This window comes from Dermochelys coriacea, chromosome 9 (assembly GCF_009764565.3).
Source record: "Dermochelys coriacea isolate rDerCor1 chromosome 9, rDerCor1.pri.v4, whole genome shotgun sequence".
Lineage (NCBI taxonomy): Eukaryota > Metazoa > Chordata > Testudines > Dermochelyidae > Dermochelys > Dermochelys coriacea.
This window is the reverse complement of record NC_050076.1, coordinates 84,548,508-84,565,015: the sequence shown is the minus strand read 5'-3', so window position 1 is coordinate 84,565,015 and position 16,508 is coordinate 84,548,508. Positions and strand designations below refer to the sequence as shown.

At 43.7% G+C, this 16,508-nt stretch overlaps 1 protein-coding gene across 8 annotated transcripts in view; it reads left to right on the top strand.

Annotated features, from left to right (window-relative positions):
- The first annotated feature begins 4,649 nt into the window (after positions 1 to 4,649).
- Positions 4,650 to 16,508, top strand: part of ATRX (ATRX chromatin remodeler) — a 139,942-nt gene continuing 128,083 nt past the window's right edge. For 4 of the 8 annotated variants that reach the window (XR_006274471.1, XM_043492947.1, XM_043492952.1 and 1 more), the window contains exons 1-2: positions 13,387 to 13,483; positions 14,672 to 14,814. Coding sequence is in view for 7 of the 8 variants with exons in the window: in XM_043492947.1 (XP_043348882.1) it covers positions 14,765 to 14,814 (50 nt within the window). In the remaining variant the exon portion in view is untranslated. Of the gene's footprint in view, positions 4,871 to 13,386; positions 13,484 to 14,671; positions 14,815 to 16,508 lie in introns of those variants that run through there. The other 4 variants (XM_043492948.1, XM_043492949.1, XM_038415175.2 and 1 more) reach the window with 4 other exon arrangements.

The following is a 16,508-nucleotide window of genomic DNA, read 5'->3' as shown; positions in this document are numbered from 1 at the left end:
GTAGCCTGGTATCACAGCTATCATCCGAGGCTTGCTCTTGGACTGCACCAGCCTTTGCAGAAGTTTGGGAGGTACTATGGGTTCCTGATGCAGTGAGGGAGGCACCACAAGCATTGGTATTGAGTGTAAAGTACTTCTTGTGCTGCTGAGGATATCGGTACTGAGAAGCTTAGAAGGTCCCTTCTGGCTGCAAAGGCCTCCACATGTTTGGGAACAGCAATGACTGGTCCTTTGGGACTTGGAGTAACCAGTATGTTGCTGTGATCTTTGGTGCAAAGGACCATCTGTCACAAAGATAGGCTTACCTGGGTGGCAAAACAGATCAGAGTACCCAAGTCTGTGACTCCATGTAAGGGCTCTTATAGTGTCTGAGGGGTTTACACTTGCTAATTCATTGTTGAAATCTAAGTACAGAACTCGCAACTTATTTGGAGTTTGTGCCCTGCTTCTTAACAGTCTGTCCTGAGGTTGGTACTCACACTTGACTTGAGCCACTGCAGGACACCTTGACACCTTCCACTCCTACTCAGCCAGATAATTTTAAAATATTTCAGGATTTTTTGTGTCACATAGAAGAGACTTTAGAAATCCCTGTGGTGCTCGTGCAAGAAAAACTGCATAAGCCACTAGATATTCTGCACTCCTCTTATGCCTGGACAGATTACCATGATCATTGCTGAGCGGCTACTAGAACAAGAAAAACATTTGTGGCAGACTCCAGCATCTTTGGCACTTGCCTTTAAAAATGGTAGGTAGATATTATGAACTCCCTTGAAAGGGGTTTGAATATTTTAAAGACATATCTAGTTCCTGGATCTCTGGTAATGCTGATAGTGCATGAAAGGTCCAGATAGCAAGGATTCAAAAAATTACTTGAAGAGACATGGATTCCTCCCCAGAAATAGGTTTATTTGGCAGGAAAATTTACTCATAATGAAGCCTGCATCTCAAATTACCAGGCACTTCTGTTAAAGTATGATTACCTTAATTGTGACAAGGTATCACAGGGTATAGAGAAATTCCCTCAAGAACATTGGGAGGAACGGAAATCTATTGTATCTGAGGTACATTTGGTAGTTCACACACTGCTACAGGCAGCGTTTGATGTGTTGGATACCACGCCATACTCAATGGCCACATCCATCACCATGCACAGGACTTCCTGGCTTTAATCTTCAGAAATAACAAAGAAGGTCCAAGCAACAGTTGAGGACCTCCTATTCAAAGGTTGTGATCTGCTTAATACAAAACTGATGAAGTCCTGAGTTCTCTGAAAGATGTGAGAGCCAGTCTCTGTTTCTTGGGAGTCTACATGCCAGCTCCTAGGATAAAGCAGGACAGGTAACAATGCCATTTTATTATTACATATTACATATTAAATTATTACAATCCCTAAAGATCATTAGAGCCACCAAGAAAGGAGCAGATATTCCAATATAGAACTCTTCTTTTACTGCACACCCTGTGTCCACCTCATGACAGCAAGTTTGATAACATCATCAAGAGCTGCACAGAAAGTCTGAAAGAACTATGCCCTTCTCCCCCAACCTCTTTTTGGCAACAACATTTTTTATTTTAAAAACGCCTGGAACCTCATTACTTTAGACTACTGGATCTTAGAAATTAATAAACTTGGAGTATTCCATTCAATCTGAGTCCCTTTCTACCCAACCCTGCTTCCCTGTCTCTGTTCAGGGACCCCTCTTATGAGAAACTGTTAACGCAAGAAGGGGAAAAAATAGATCTAGTTTGCCATGGAACATACAGTACTTTCAATATATATTAAAATACTACAGTAGTGTAACAAGGTGGAGCATGTCATGTGGTTTTTCTTTTCCTCCCTACAGTTTCATCCCTGGTGTGACATTCTATACCTTGGCGGAGCATCCTGGAACCCCCATATTCCTCATTTTTGTATAATCATGATCTTACATGTAAAGGTATCGGGGAAAGGTTATGATCTGCTGAAAGTCATTTCTCTATCCATATATGGATATCATGCATATGAAGTTATGAGAATTGTTGTATGGTTGTCACTAAAACATTCTCTAAGTTGGGAGATCAGCCACATATGAGCTCCCCAGAGGCAACAGCAAGGAAAGTAATCAACACCCGGATGGGTTGTCAATCAGCCCATCAACAACCATTGTCCAGCAAGGGAGCTACAATGCAAAAACTTAGGGCTTGTCTACACTGGCACTTTACAGTGCTGCAACTGAAAAAACACCCCCCTGAGCACTGCAAGTTTCAGTGCTGTAAAGTGCCAGTGTAGGCAGTGCACCAGCACTGGGAGCCGCGCTCCCAGCACTAGTAGCTATTCCCCTCATGGAGGTGGGTGTTCTAAAGCGCTGGGAGAGCTCTCTCCCAACACTGGTGCTGTGACTACACAGCCATGTTAAAGCGCTGCGGTGGCGGTGCTTTAACGTTGCGAGTGAAGACATGCCCCTACCTGCATGAGGCCACACCAAGGGAATTTCTCAACCTTGCCTGGAGACAGCAATGCCCACCCAGACATGCCTGGACTTGTGTTTTCCAAGCACATGGACTCAGGGTATAAAACCAAACATATGGGGCCCATGCTTAGCCTTTCTCCTTCACCCCACCTATGCTGCAAGCAATGAGGACACTCTGAAGACTCCAACTGAGAGGACTGGCCCAGATTTAAGGGACAAATCTGTATATTAAGGACTGCCAAATGTCCAGTGGGGTGAGAAAAACTGCTTAATCTAGATGTTACCCACTCTAATAAGGTAGACTGCATGTTTATATTTTCTTTTGGTAACTAACTCTGACTTTTTGCCTATCACTTAAAATCTATCTTTTGCAGTTAATAAATTTGTTTTACTGTCTATCTTTACCAGTGAGTTTGTATGAAGTGTGTGGCAAATCTGCTCAGGTTTTGCAAAGGCTGGTGTATGTCCACTTTCCATTGATGAAATGGTGAACCAATTAATAAATTTGCACTGCTCATCTTGAGCAGTACAAGACAGCATATTCCTGAGCTACAGTGCTAGGAGCTTGTGGGATTTAGTTGATTCCTCGCTGTGTGATTCATGAGTGTCTCTAGGAGTATTCATGCAATCTAGCTGGCTGTGGGGCTCCACATGCGATTGTGCTGAGTGATCACAGCACCTGGATGGGTTTGCTGCTGGTCACTAGCAAGACATTGTGAGAGACACACCAGGCTTGAGAAAGTTCAGGGGGCGCTCCGGGGATCCCATCACACTTGGTTATTACTTGTTTCTCACAGGCTTATGCCCCTTGTATTTCTCAACTTTTTTTATTCAGCTTTAGAAAAATTATCCGTTCTTTTAAGGCCTGATCCTGCACCATTGACTTCAATAGGTGCAGGATAGAGTCCTCCACTGAGCTTTGTCCCAGATACCAAATCAGGGCAACAAGTCTGTTGCTCTCATCAAAGGGTGAGAGGCTGGCAGCAAATCAAAAGCTACAAAGCTGCAGCTGACGCTCTATTTTAAGTGTTATCTTAGCTGAAGTTAATTAATGATGCTGGGCAAGTATTTTAGCAAGGATGCTTTTGTATACAGCGTATTGGGTATTTGCTGGATTCTGTTTATGATCTTTGAATATTTAAAATGTTATAAACATACTTATATACTTATATCTACTGGGATAGGCCATCATGGAAATAACATGAGTTATTATTATTGTGAATAAATATATTATTGACTCGTGTTATTTCCATGATTTTGCTCTTTGTCACTGATTTCTCAATTGACAGGAAAGATGCCCATAGTTGTACACTGAGGCCAGATAATTGACATCTCCAGTGTTGGTGAGTAAAGTGGCATTTGGATTTCCCTTGCAGATGCCATATTTCTATAGTCCATTAATTCAAACTGATTTAATTCAGGAATTCTTGTGAACCTAATTTGTGGCATGTTAATGAATCCCCAAAAATATTTTATGTTCCCAAGAAATTATTAATATTATAATTATGCCTAGAGACTTTAACTGAGCTGAAGATCCATTGGGCTAGGGCCTATACAAAGAGTAAGAGATTCTGAATAGATGACAGTCTAAGGTCCTGATTCTCCATGTTTCTACTCATTTAAATTTACTAGTAGTTGCATTGATTGTACAATAGTAAAGTTAATCATGTACGTAAGTGGTCATATCAGGGCCTAATTTATGCAAAACGTGTGAGGAAAGGGACATAACATACCAGCAGAGTGATGTAATGACTTGAAGTATCAATCCATTTTTTTATTTTGAGTTTTAATTTTTAAATCTGTAAATGCTGCAGTGCACAGACGTTATCTATATTGATGTTTGACACATTAGTACACCGATGTGCTTTTTGACAGGACGTTCTCTCCTTCGGTTATGAGTGACACTATGTTTAAGAATCATGGTGATGATCGTGTACAAAAAATAGCTAGAGCCAGAGACACTCTTGCCTTGCTAAGTGCCTGTGGTGGCAGCTGCCACTAGCTCTTTGCTTGGGCGAATGACCAATGTAGGCACAGAGAAGACAAAGCGAACAAGCTTTCTTCTCCTTTTCATGGGTAACGTCATACCATTCCATGCCTGACGTCAAGCCCTCAAGGATGACGTAACCATTCATCCAGCCAATCACAGCTCGAAAGATGACGTAAACGACCTTAGCAACAGGCCCAGACCGAGCGGCCCAATTAGAAAATCGATGGGGGTGGCAGGCAGCCAATGGGATACGGCGAGGGAGGAAGGCGGCAGGAGGCCGGTCGTCTCCCTCATCTTCCCTCCGACAAGATGGCGGCGGCGCTGGCGATGGCGGCGCTAACGGCTTTGTGTCCCTTCACCGCCTGAGCTCGGTTCCGGCCTGGCCGGGGGTACCGAGCAGCGGCGACATGACCGCGGAGCCCATGAGGTACGGACCGAAACACTCTCCCGCTTGGGTCTGAGGAGCCTCCGCTGAGGAGAGGCGGCTGCGGATCCTGTAATCACTTTCTTCCCACCCAGGCAGCGGAGGCGGCAGCGCCGCTCCCCGCTGCGGGCCGGTACCGCAGGAGGGTGGAGGGGAGGCTGGGGAAGGCATCGGCAGAGAAGGCCGCGGGGCAGAGCAAGGGATCGCGGGAGAGAGGCCGGGCAGGGGGAGGGGACCGGCGGGACGGAGGTTAAGTGGGGTCTGGCTGCTGTCTGTGTGCGCGGGGCTTAACCCGGCCGGCCTGAGGGAGAGGGGTCCGTGGGCGCTTATATTCCCCTCGCCGGTGTGCTTGGGGGCCGTGATGCGCCCCCGGCTCGGCCGGGCCGGTCCCGTCCCGCCGCGGGGCGGAGGGGGCCCCGCTCGGAAGCCCGCGTTCTTAAGGTGGGGGGCGTTGATGCTTCGTTTCCATTCTGCCTTGTCTGGAGAGACCCGGAGCGGGACCTGGCTTGGCGGACCAGGTTGAGGGGCGGTGCCCTCTCCTGACCCCCAGCCCTGGATGGAGTTTTTGCGTCAGCGACTGTCTTGGTACCATAGCGGTGCTGCCTCCTCTCCCTCCTCCTCCTCCAGCGTGTTTATCCACAGTGAAAGTTCCTTCTCCTTTATTGGCCCTCCACAGTAAAGGATCTATTTTTACAGCACAATCAGTGTTTGCGGCCGCAGGAAAGCTGATCTTCATACAAGGTGTTCGCTCTAAGCATCTTAGTCTATAGGCAGACTTTTCTCTAGCTTGCAGACTGGAAACGTTCTCTCCTCCCTCCCAGCAGGGGAGGCTTCTTGCAGTTCTTTGCTTTCTAAGACCTACTCTTGTCTGCTGTGTTAAATTCCTTTCCTTGCTGTATACAGTACTATGCCAGGCCACAAATCAGCTTCAGTGCTGACGAACAGGTGCTATGTTTTACCATTAATACATAATTAGTTTTGTGTGCCTTCCATCATACAGACATTTCAGGGGAAGGTGACCAAGGAGCATGGTCCATCAACTGCACAGCACTTTGAATGCTTAAGATGTGATATGAATAATAAATGATTGTCAGTTAACCTTCATGAATGTTGACTAGCCTTGTTCACAAAATCAAAACAAAAATTGAAGGAAAAGTAGCATCACATGAACTTGTATTATGATCCTCAGTAAAGATTCTTAAGCAATCATAGTTGTTCACATGGATTTTTTTCTTCTGTGTCTCTAAACTCTTTTTGGCATCTTTGCAGTTGGTAGCACATTTACGGTACAGCATCCTCTTAGTGAAGTTTGGGTTTGATTACATTTCAATTTGTTTGTATTATTTTTCAGTCAAAACATAAGACGGGGCTGATTTTTTCCTTTACTTTCCCTTGTTTGCATAGTTGTGCGTAATTTACCATAAACTCCCAGTAGGGTTTCTGCCAGTACTGATAGGAATGGTAATTTTCTCCCCTTATATGTTCCCGGCCCTGAAAGTCTTTTTAATTTCTTATTTAGCTGTGCCTGAAGGCCTCTAGCAGTGTAAACAAAAATATTAACAAAGTTAACATAAAGCAGACTGATCAAATCCAGGAGCAGAAACTACAACAAACAAGCTGTCCCTAACATAAAATAGGGTGACCTTAAACAGATAAACTGTCAGAGGGTCTGTTGTGTATATACATTTTTTATTTTAAATTAATTGATTATTTTACAGAAGGAGTGATCTCTTCAGACCCCCCACTCCTCCTCTCAGACACCCTCCATGACCCTTTGGGTCATGATCTCCAAAGTTTGGGAAACACTGGTTTGAAAAGTTCAGTGTGAGAATATAAAACAGAAGCAGTGTAGTCACTAGAACTAATTACCTCTTAAAGCAGGGGTTCTCAACTTTTTTCTTTCTGAGGCCCCCTCAACATGCTATAAAAACTCCATGGCCCACCTCTGCCACAACAACTGTTTTTCTGCATATAAAAGCCAGGGCCAGCATTAGGGGGTAGCAAACAGGGTATTTGCTTGGGGCCCCCACGAAGCTACACTGCTCAGGCTTCTGCTTCAACCCCCAGTGACGGGGTTCAGGACTCTGGGCTTCAGACCCATGCGGTGAGGCTTCAGCTTTGCGCCCTGGGCCCCAGTGAGTCGAATGCTGGCCCTGCTTGGCGGACCCCCTGAAGCTTGCTTGCGGCCTCCTAGGGGCCCCTGGACGACTGGTTGAGGATCACTGTCTTAAAGGGTTACCTTCATGAGTAGTGGTAACACACTGGTTTTGGGGGGGGGGGTGATCTGGTATGGGAGAGGGTAACAAACTTGAAGTTACTTTCCTAGAGGAAGAAATCAGTCATGGAATTGTTCTGTTCTCGTAGTATGGGGTGAAAGATTGATAACTTTGGAATGTACGTAGAAATATTTACAAAAAGTCAAACAATACTAAAGATAATTTATTGAGTACAAGATATCTACTACTGGCTTCTTTCAAATTAAATTATTGCTGCATTACACAACATGCATCATGTCATGCTGCAACATCACTCATTCAGAGTGAATGGATGCAGGTTACCTTAAGAAAAAAAAATGAGATCAGGTTTCCCACCAAGATTTTAGGGCAAATCTGTCAACATATTCTCTGTACAAGACAAATACTGAATGTATTAACTTAAAAGCTAAAGCAAAGTTGTTAGTTCTGTTGAACTATGCATTATTCATCTATAGCATCATTAAGGCTGCATTGAAAAAGGCCCCTTTACTCAGCAGATGACAGGTGAATTTTCTACAGAGATGTTGTATGAAGTCTCTTCTAACTGCAGAAGAAACATTTTAAAATAGCTCCCTTTCAAAGTTTTCTCTGTCTTCATATTTCTTTGACTTCCACATAGTCAACTCAAACTTCACATCTGTTCTGGTAATATCTTGGACGCAGGCCACTTCTGAATGTTTAACATTAAACTTCTAGCTCGTTATTCTCCTTATTTGTCATAACCTTAGTCCCTCCAAGATTAGCGGCAGAACTGCTCAGTTACTTTCATTTTATACACTGGCAACCTGGGTTCCAAAATCATGACCCCCAGAAAGTCTTATTTTCAATAAAATTTCATTTTTGTCTGGGTTTCCAATCAGTTCTATCCCTGACTTGCCAGCTGTGCTCTGTACCAGAAAAGGTGAACCAGAAAAGCTTGCTGGACAGCAGTAGGCGCTGGGGTGGACTGTGGACTGATGTCAGGCGGTGAGCAGAGATGCAGGAGTCGGGGAGAGAGAATGGGCCTTGTGGGAGAGAATGGGATGATTAAAGGAAGAGTCACCTGTGGCACAGTTTCTGTGCCAAGGCATTAGTGCATCAAGGGTTACCGTCATATTCCAGCTCTCCTCTCCACCTCTTCCGCTGGTTCAAGTCAGCTTAAGCCCAACTTTTTAATCATATTCCCTGCTTACTTCCCATGGTGCCTACAACCTCATGCCTCATACACAACCTTACTCACCTGTAGAACAAAGGCTGCAAGTTGTTCAAGTTGAAATATATTTGGGCTATGGATTATGAAAAGCAGGTAGTTCAGGCTGAGAAGGGGAGTTAAGTGGATCAGAGCTGGGCATCGAATGACTTAACTACTTATTTTCTTTCTGTTTAGAACAGGCATCAAACATATGGGCAAAGGGTCAGATCCAGCCCAATTAATGTATTTATGTAGCCTACGTGACATTCAGATTGTACAAAATACCAGCTTTTATTTAAAAAAAAAAAATGTTTCTGGCCCTCCTGGTTTTGAAGAAAACCTTCCAAATGTGAAAAACAACAGTAAAGAGATGTAGTGATGCCTTCCTGAATCTGCAAACAACCTAAAACAATGGCTCCGAACAGTGAACTCCCGTATTCCCTATTAATCTCAATGGAATGGCAACAAAAATATTTTAATGTGAACACTAGCTATTGCACTGCTGATCATTTTAACAGATGGAAAGGGATGGGAGTGAAGCTCACAGGAGGGGTACAGGGAATAGAAGTTGCTGCAGGAAAGGAAAGACGGAGGAAAAAGTAGAGGAGATATAAAAAGACAAGGAAGCGGGAGAGAAACAGAGAAATAAGGGTAAAAAAGGAAGAAAAACAAAGGATAGAAACAGTAGCAGCCCAAATAAGGAGAGGAGCATATTTTCACTGTAGACTAGTGCAGAATAAGTGTGTGTTAACTCTCTGCTGAAAAAAACAGTATAAAACCTGTATCTATCTGTGCCTGAATTTCTTAGGAAAGACAGTATGTCTTTATTAAGTGTATTTTGTGTGAGGCAAAGTGCAAATGCACATAGTCCATGACAAAACATGTCACTGAATTGGAATATTGGATGTATCTGCAGTAATCATGAAGGCCTTAGTGTACTGCTGAGCCTCACCTGACCGTATTTCATGTCATTGGACCTCAGTTCTGGCTGACGGGTGATACAGAAAGATGAACTGGTTTGTGAATAGGGCAGTAGCAAGTTGTTCCAATCATGGCTCGGAAAGGGAAAAAAAATGATGTATTTTACACTGATTTGAAACCATGGTATGTAGTGTGCTCTGAAGTTCTAGCTGTGGAGTATATGGTGCCTTCAAAGTTCTTGTAACATTTAGAAACCAGACAGCTGTCACTTAAAGATAAAAGGAAGGCTTTTTTTCAGAGAAAGCTTGAAGCCTTGAAAAATCAACAAGGCTTGATTACTCAGACTAGCAGTGTCAATACCAGTGCCCTTCAGGTGACTTATTTGTGTGTCTGCAAACTGCAAATCACACAGTTGTATATGGGGTATATAATTGTTTCAGAATTTTGTTAGGGTTAGAAACACCTACCAGATAACATGGTTTCTCATGTTTGTCACATGGGTAACGATATATGAGACAAACTGCTTTAATAACTTTGGAAAAGTCTCTAGCTGGCAATTCAGCTTGATGAGTCAAAAGAAGTCTGAAGATGTCTACAAAACTTTTGTACTTAAAGCCCTCCTCTCCCCTGCCCCAGCGCACGAAAGACAAAAGCTTTGCCGACGTAAGTGGCAGTGCGAACACTGCTTTGTCTCCTGCTGACAAAGCTAACGCTGCTCACGAGTCTGGAAGTATTTTGAGGGCAAAAGTGCCAACAAAGTACTGACAGAGTGTTTACACACGCTGACTTTTAATGACAAGGCTGTGTCGACACAGTCTTGCTGCTAAAAGCTGCGTGGTGTAGACAAGCCCTAAGATACTGCCTGATCTGAGGGGTTGTTTGATATCTCTAGTGCTACACAGCTAATATTTGTGAGGTAGGTTTCTGATGGTTCTGTTGGAGACTTGATCTTCTGTAAAGCACAACAGCAGAATGCTATTCAAGACATTTCAAAACGTGTTTAGTCTTCCACATTTAGTAGGAGCTGTGTATGATAATCTGGATGCATAGTGCCAAAGTGGTGACAGATAAGGGTAGTGTACTAGTCCACTGATCCAGAACATCACACCAAATACATCCCTGCCTCACTGTTTCAAAAACTGCTAAACTCTTGATGATAAGAAAATGCCTGAATGTCTGTGTCAGGTCATAGATGAATTCAGAACTTTTGCATTGCTCTGGAACTACCAACAATGCTTTCAGACTGAAGAGTTGTGAGACTATTTTCCTCCTGTCTCACAGATGGGAAAGAGATTTAGTGACAAGTAAAGTGTTAACTTAATTCTTTTAATTACAAGCAAAAGTGGAGTTTTCCCATAATAATAAATCTCCCTGTAGTGAGGGGGGATGGCATCCCTCCCAGATGGACAGGGAAACTCCCTCATGCACCCCCTGGTGGGCAGAGCCAAGGCATCCACACCCATCCCGCTAGAAATAGAAGGGCGGGACAGGAATCAGAATATAATGGGTGGGTCTTCAAGCTCAGTTGGGCCAGAGCCGCAGGACGTCTCCCATCTGCTGCTAGAGCTTGAGCCTGACAGACACCACTACAGCACCAAAGCCCCAGAGGAGCTGCCGGGGATGCCTGGGAGCTGTAGGGGCTGCTATTAGCTGTCTACCCTGGGAAGACTGATGATGACCTTGAGATCCGAGTACCACACAGTGAGAGCGTAGGAAGTAGCCCATGGGAACCAGGTGATAATCCGGCTGTATTGTGACTTGAAACTCAGACAGCATGTTTTGGGAAGATCCCTGCTGATCAGTGACAGAACCCTCCGCCCAGCCCTGGGCTGGGACCCGATCGAGTTGGGTGGGCTCGGGTCCCCCTACCACTCCACCTCTGGGGTGGCAGCCTTCCCACCTCAGGCCAAGAGGCCTGCATTGGTCTGCTGTCTGCCAGAGCTAGGACATCAGACTGTTTGCGGTCTGCCCAGCCAGAGAGCTGAACCCCTAACTGTTTGTTGTTCCTCCCTGCTTAGGGGCAGGGTCCCTAGAGTCCTTTGCTGCTTTGCCCTGACAGCAAGGCATGGCTACTTAACTGTTTGGTGTTCTGTCCTGCCGGAGGCTCAGATGGCCAGTGCTAATTCCCCCTGAACTTGACGCCTACAGCAAGGGGACGTAGCCTTCCTCCCAGATGGACAGGGAGGGATGAACCCAACCTCCTACACTCCACTTGCTGACACTCTAATTCATTCATAGGGGTGGCATATTTAGCCTACCTTATTAACGTCATTGATCACCTGAACCCACTGAACACTTATTTCAGGGCAGAATATGAATGATTCTGCCTGCACAAACAGGGTAGAAACATTCTTTAGTAAATTTGTTCTTCCCAAGTGCACGGAAAACCTGGAGTCGTGACATTCTGTACCTTGGGGGAGTGTCCTGTAACTCCCATATTCCTCATTTATATATGATTGTGATCTTGCATATAAAGCAGGTCCTGTGAGTATCGGGGGAAAGGTTATGATCTGCTGAAAGTAATTTCTCTATCCATATAACCTCTACCCTGACATAACACAACCCTGATATAACACGAATTCGGATATAATGTGGTAAAGCAGCGCTCCGTGGGGGGGCGGGGCTGCACGCTCTGGTGTATCAAAGCAAGTTTGATATAACGCGGTTTCACCTATAACACGGGTTTCAGAGTAGCAGCCATGTTAGTCTGTATTCGCAAAAAGAAAAGGAGTACTTGTGGCACCTTAGAGACTAACAAATTTATTTGAGCATAAGCTTTCGTGAGCTACAGCTCACTTCATCAGATGCTGAAGTGAGTGTAGCTCACGAAAGCTTATGCTCAAATAAATTTGTTAGTGTCTAAGGTGCCACAAGTACTCCTTTTTCTTTTTACCTATAACACAGTAAGATTTTTTTTGGCTCCCGAGGACAGCATTATATTGGGGTAGAGGTGTACCTATATCATTAGTGCATATGAAATTATGAGAATTGTGTTGTATGGTTGTCACTAAAACATTCTATAAATTGGGGAATCAGCTAGATATTAGCTCCCCAGAGGCAACAGAAAGGAAAGTAGCCAACACCCAGGTGGGGTGTCAAACAACCCATCACCAGCCATTGTCCAGCAAGGAAGCTACAATGCAATGATTTACCTGCATGAGGCCACACCAAAGGAATTGCTCAACCTTGCCTGGAGACTCAGCAATGCCAACCCAGACATGCCGGGACTTGTGTTTTCCAAGCATGTGGACTAAGGGTATATAACCAAACACAAGGGGCTCATGCTTGGCCTTTCTCCTTCACCCACCTGTACTGCAAGCAACAAGGACACTCAGAAGACTGAAGACTCCAACTGAAGGGACTGACCCAGATTTCAAGGGTGAAATCTCTGTACTATGAATTGTGGGGTGAGAAAAATTGCTTAATCTAGATGTTGCCCAGTCTAATAAGGTTGAGAGTTTAGACTGCATGCTTACATTTTCTTTTTTTTTTTTTGGTAACTAACTCTGACTTTTTTGCCTGTCACTTAAAATCTATTTCTTGTAGCCAATACATTCATTTTTATGAAATGTGTGGCAAATCTGCTCAGGTTTTGCAAAAGCTGGTGTAGATCCATTTTCCATTGATGAAGTGGTGAACCAATTAATAAATTGGCACTGCTCATCTTGAGCAATGCAAGACAGTATATTCCTGAGGTACAGTGCTGGGAGCTGGGGACTTTGGCTCTGGTGCTTTTCTCTGTGTGATTCATGAGTGTCTCTGGGAGCATTCATGCAATCTAGCTGGCTGTGGGGCTCCACATGTGTTTGTGCTGAGTGATCACAGCGCCCAGAGGGGTTTGCTGTTGGTTACTAGCAAAGTATTATGAGACAGCCCATGTTGAAGAGCGTTTAGGGGGCACAGCAGTCTCAAAGTCCCAGGCTGCACCCCGGGGATCCCATCACAGTCATTTTTATCTTCTTTGAGGGAATTTAGGAGGCTATCAGACTATCAAGTACTCATAAATCACCTTTGAAGGGAACTTAGGACTTAATTATTAGACTCTTTTTCTACTGTCCCTTAGTTGTGGAAAGAAGTTTACCCTTGGTGGTATTGATGCTGACTGAGTCATTGCAAAACAAACTGACAGACCACTCTTGGGCCAAAACCCACAACTAACTTTTCTCTAGCAGAAACTCCATAGACTTGTCTGTCTTCTGAAGGAATCGCCAGCCTTCTTTAGTTGCAGAAGCCACGGAAGTTTTAATATCAACTTCATCCCTTATTTCCGTAAGTCAGGTTTCTTTTCTGTGGCAATTTTTTTTATCACAACTGCCTGTCTATTGAAAGTGAAGTAGAATTGTATGGTCCCAATTCCATTTTGTCTGAAATATCATTCATCAACAAAGCAGGTTCATTCATCAGATGGAATTGTGAATGTATATAGTACAACCTGCACCCAGTTTAACAGGAAAGAGGTGCTTCTCTACTTGAAAGAAGTGAAGAGAAAGTAGAAGTCAGGAAGAATGGTTGTAGCTGAGGGTATGTATGAAAGAATTGCACAACATCACCAAGGCAATTCAGATGGATAAAAGCACACTAAGTATAAGAACATACAGAATTTGTTTCTAAGTCCATTTAGCTTCCCCCTTTCCTTTTAACAGGCTGAATATTGAGAAGAATTACAAGTCCTCAAATGTTGATTTTTTGTTCTCCAAAAACAAACCTTAGTCATATACGTATTAGTGAAATGATAACTAAAACTCAGGAATGCGTAGCTGAGAGAAAGGGATCATATATTTATTTTGTGGACTATGAATTGGTTGCCACCTTTGTGGAAACAGACAGTGCTGGAGCACTGGATCAGGACAGAACAAGATCAGTTCAGACATATATCTAAATGAATTTAACAGTAACAGTCTCCACAAAGAATGTGATAGGATAAACTTAATCTTATTTGGGAAACATCTTCAGAAACACTGAATAGGAAGAAGTCTTCAAAATAGTATCTGAGTTGCCTTAGTTATCATTAATTTTTTTTGTTTTTTGCTGAAACGCTAATTTTTTGAAGCATTGATTGAAAAATGAAACTCTTCAGAGATAGGAGTATGTGTGGTTTTAGGATGAAATTAAGCTCAGTGCAAATGTGTACTGTATTAAAGACTAAAATAGATTGGGGCTAGGGAGGGGAGCGTGGGAGGGAGGAATTGTGGTGGTTAGTTTATATTATCCAAGCTCAAGGTGAAGGGAAGAGACTTGAGCCTGGATAAAACTGTGAAATAAATATTATGTAGACCAAAGGTGCCTCTGCTTAAACAGTTTTTATTGCTCGTTTACTATCAAGCAGTTGCACATTTAACAGAAACATAGGGCTCCCAAGAAAACTGGGCAGGAATGAAAATTGTACAAAACTCTGGAGCAAAAATAGAGCAAACCAAGACAACCGATATCTTAAGAACTGGTGTGTCCTTGTTGCAGGCATAAATGAAATACAGACCAACATTTAGACTTTAATGTGAGGAAACACTAACCTGGGAACCTTTGCCGGACCTATTTGGCTGTCGCTAGTCCATGACAAAGATATTTGGCAATGTCATAGGGAGGCGTTCATTCAAAATGAGGTAATGATGCAGCATCATAGAGAATTGTTGTAAACAATTCAGAGGAAAAAACAGAAAATAATAAAAGCAATTTCTTTATTAAAGCAGTGAAGTATTTATCTGTCATTGGATGTAATCCTTGCTTTTGTATATCTAAAACTATTTTACATGAAAATTACTATTGCTTGTCTGTTCCTGTTTGTGTTTTTATGTTAAACTTTTGCTTTGATTATGCTTTTGTTGGGGGAATCTAGCATTACCATATAGCAGTGTTTCTTAACCTTTTTGTGCCGGCGACCTCCTTTGGACATTTTAAAAAAAAATTGTCTCCTCCTTCTGGCCCCCCTCGCTCCCCCCAACGCACATTTTAAGCTTGGGGCTTCAGCTTCAACTTCTCAGAGCTCAGGGCTTCAGCCCAGCATGAGGCTGAAACATGTAAATTAGCTTTGCAGGGTCTCCTGTGGCTTGGGGCCCTAGGCAATTGCCCTGATTCCTACCCCCTAACACCAGCCCTGCTTGTGACCCCGCCCCAAATCCCTCCACCAACCCTTGTGGGGGTCACAGCCCCCAGGTTGAGAAACACTGCTATATAGTATTTTTACCTATCAAAGCTCTCTGTTGCTTAACATTCCTTCACTTGTTCTCCAGTACCTATTTTTTCTATTCTCAAGCTTGTCCTAGGTAGTTTTCCTAGTTATCAACTTCTCAGCTTGGTTATTTGAAAACAAAAATATTTAGCCTTTTAGTGCAACAGTGCAACCTTCAGGAAAACCCATTCTATTGTCAGATAGTTTGGATACCGTCTGAATAAAACTAAATTGTTTGTTCTTCCTTGAACAGAGTACAGATTCTTTTAGTGAACTTTTGTTCACCTGTTCTCCATTTCCCTTTTTATGAACAGTTAGTGCCTCTAGAGAGTCTTTTGTGATGTTTGCTTTCCTTACTCAGTATACTCTGAGGGCATTTCATTCATGTCCCCAAATGTCCTAAAGTTTGCTGGGTATCCTTTGATTAAACCCCTGTGATTATAAAGTCAATTCTTACCAAAATAAGATATTAATCAAGTAATGAGTTAATGAAATCTAAGAATAGCACCTCAGGATATAATATGGTAATATGGGACATGATGCCTGTGTTGTCCTTTTTAAAAAATTAGTACTTTGATAGTCTGCTATTTTTGAGGACATTCATGGTTTGAATTTTCAGGTTGCTACCACATTTAACTTACTGTATATACTCAATTATAAGCCAGTTGGTTTATAAGCTGACACTCCCCCCCCGCCCCCCACGATGGACAAGTAAAAATGGACAATTTTTATGACCCATTCATAAGCCAACCCTATAATTCAGGGGTCAGCAAACTTTGGCTCCTGGGCCATCAGGATAAGCCGCTGGCGGGCTTAGTTTGTTTTCTTTGAGTGTCCGCAGGCATGGATGTAAACCTAAGTAAACAAAGTGTCCCAGCGCGCTAGCTGCTTACTCTGACGGGCCGGGACAGCAGCTAGTGGGGAAACTTTTTTGTGGGGAGAAGCTGGGGGTCAGGGGAATAACCCTTGTGACCACGCCCCACATGACCCCACCACTAGCCCCCCACACTCTCCCCATCCCATCTTCTCCCACCTTATTTGGGGAGGGCCAGGGGAGAATGTCTCTGGTGCGGCCGCAGCCTGCTCCGGTGGGCAGGGCTGGGCGGCGTGGCCGCAGCCTGCCAGCCC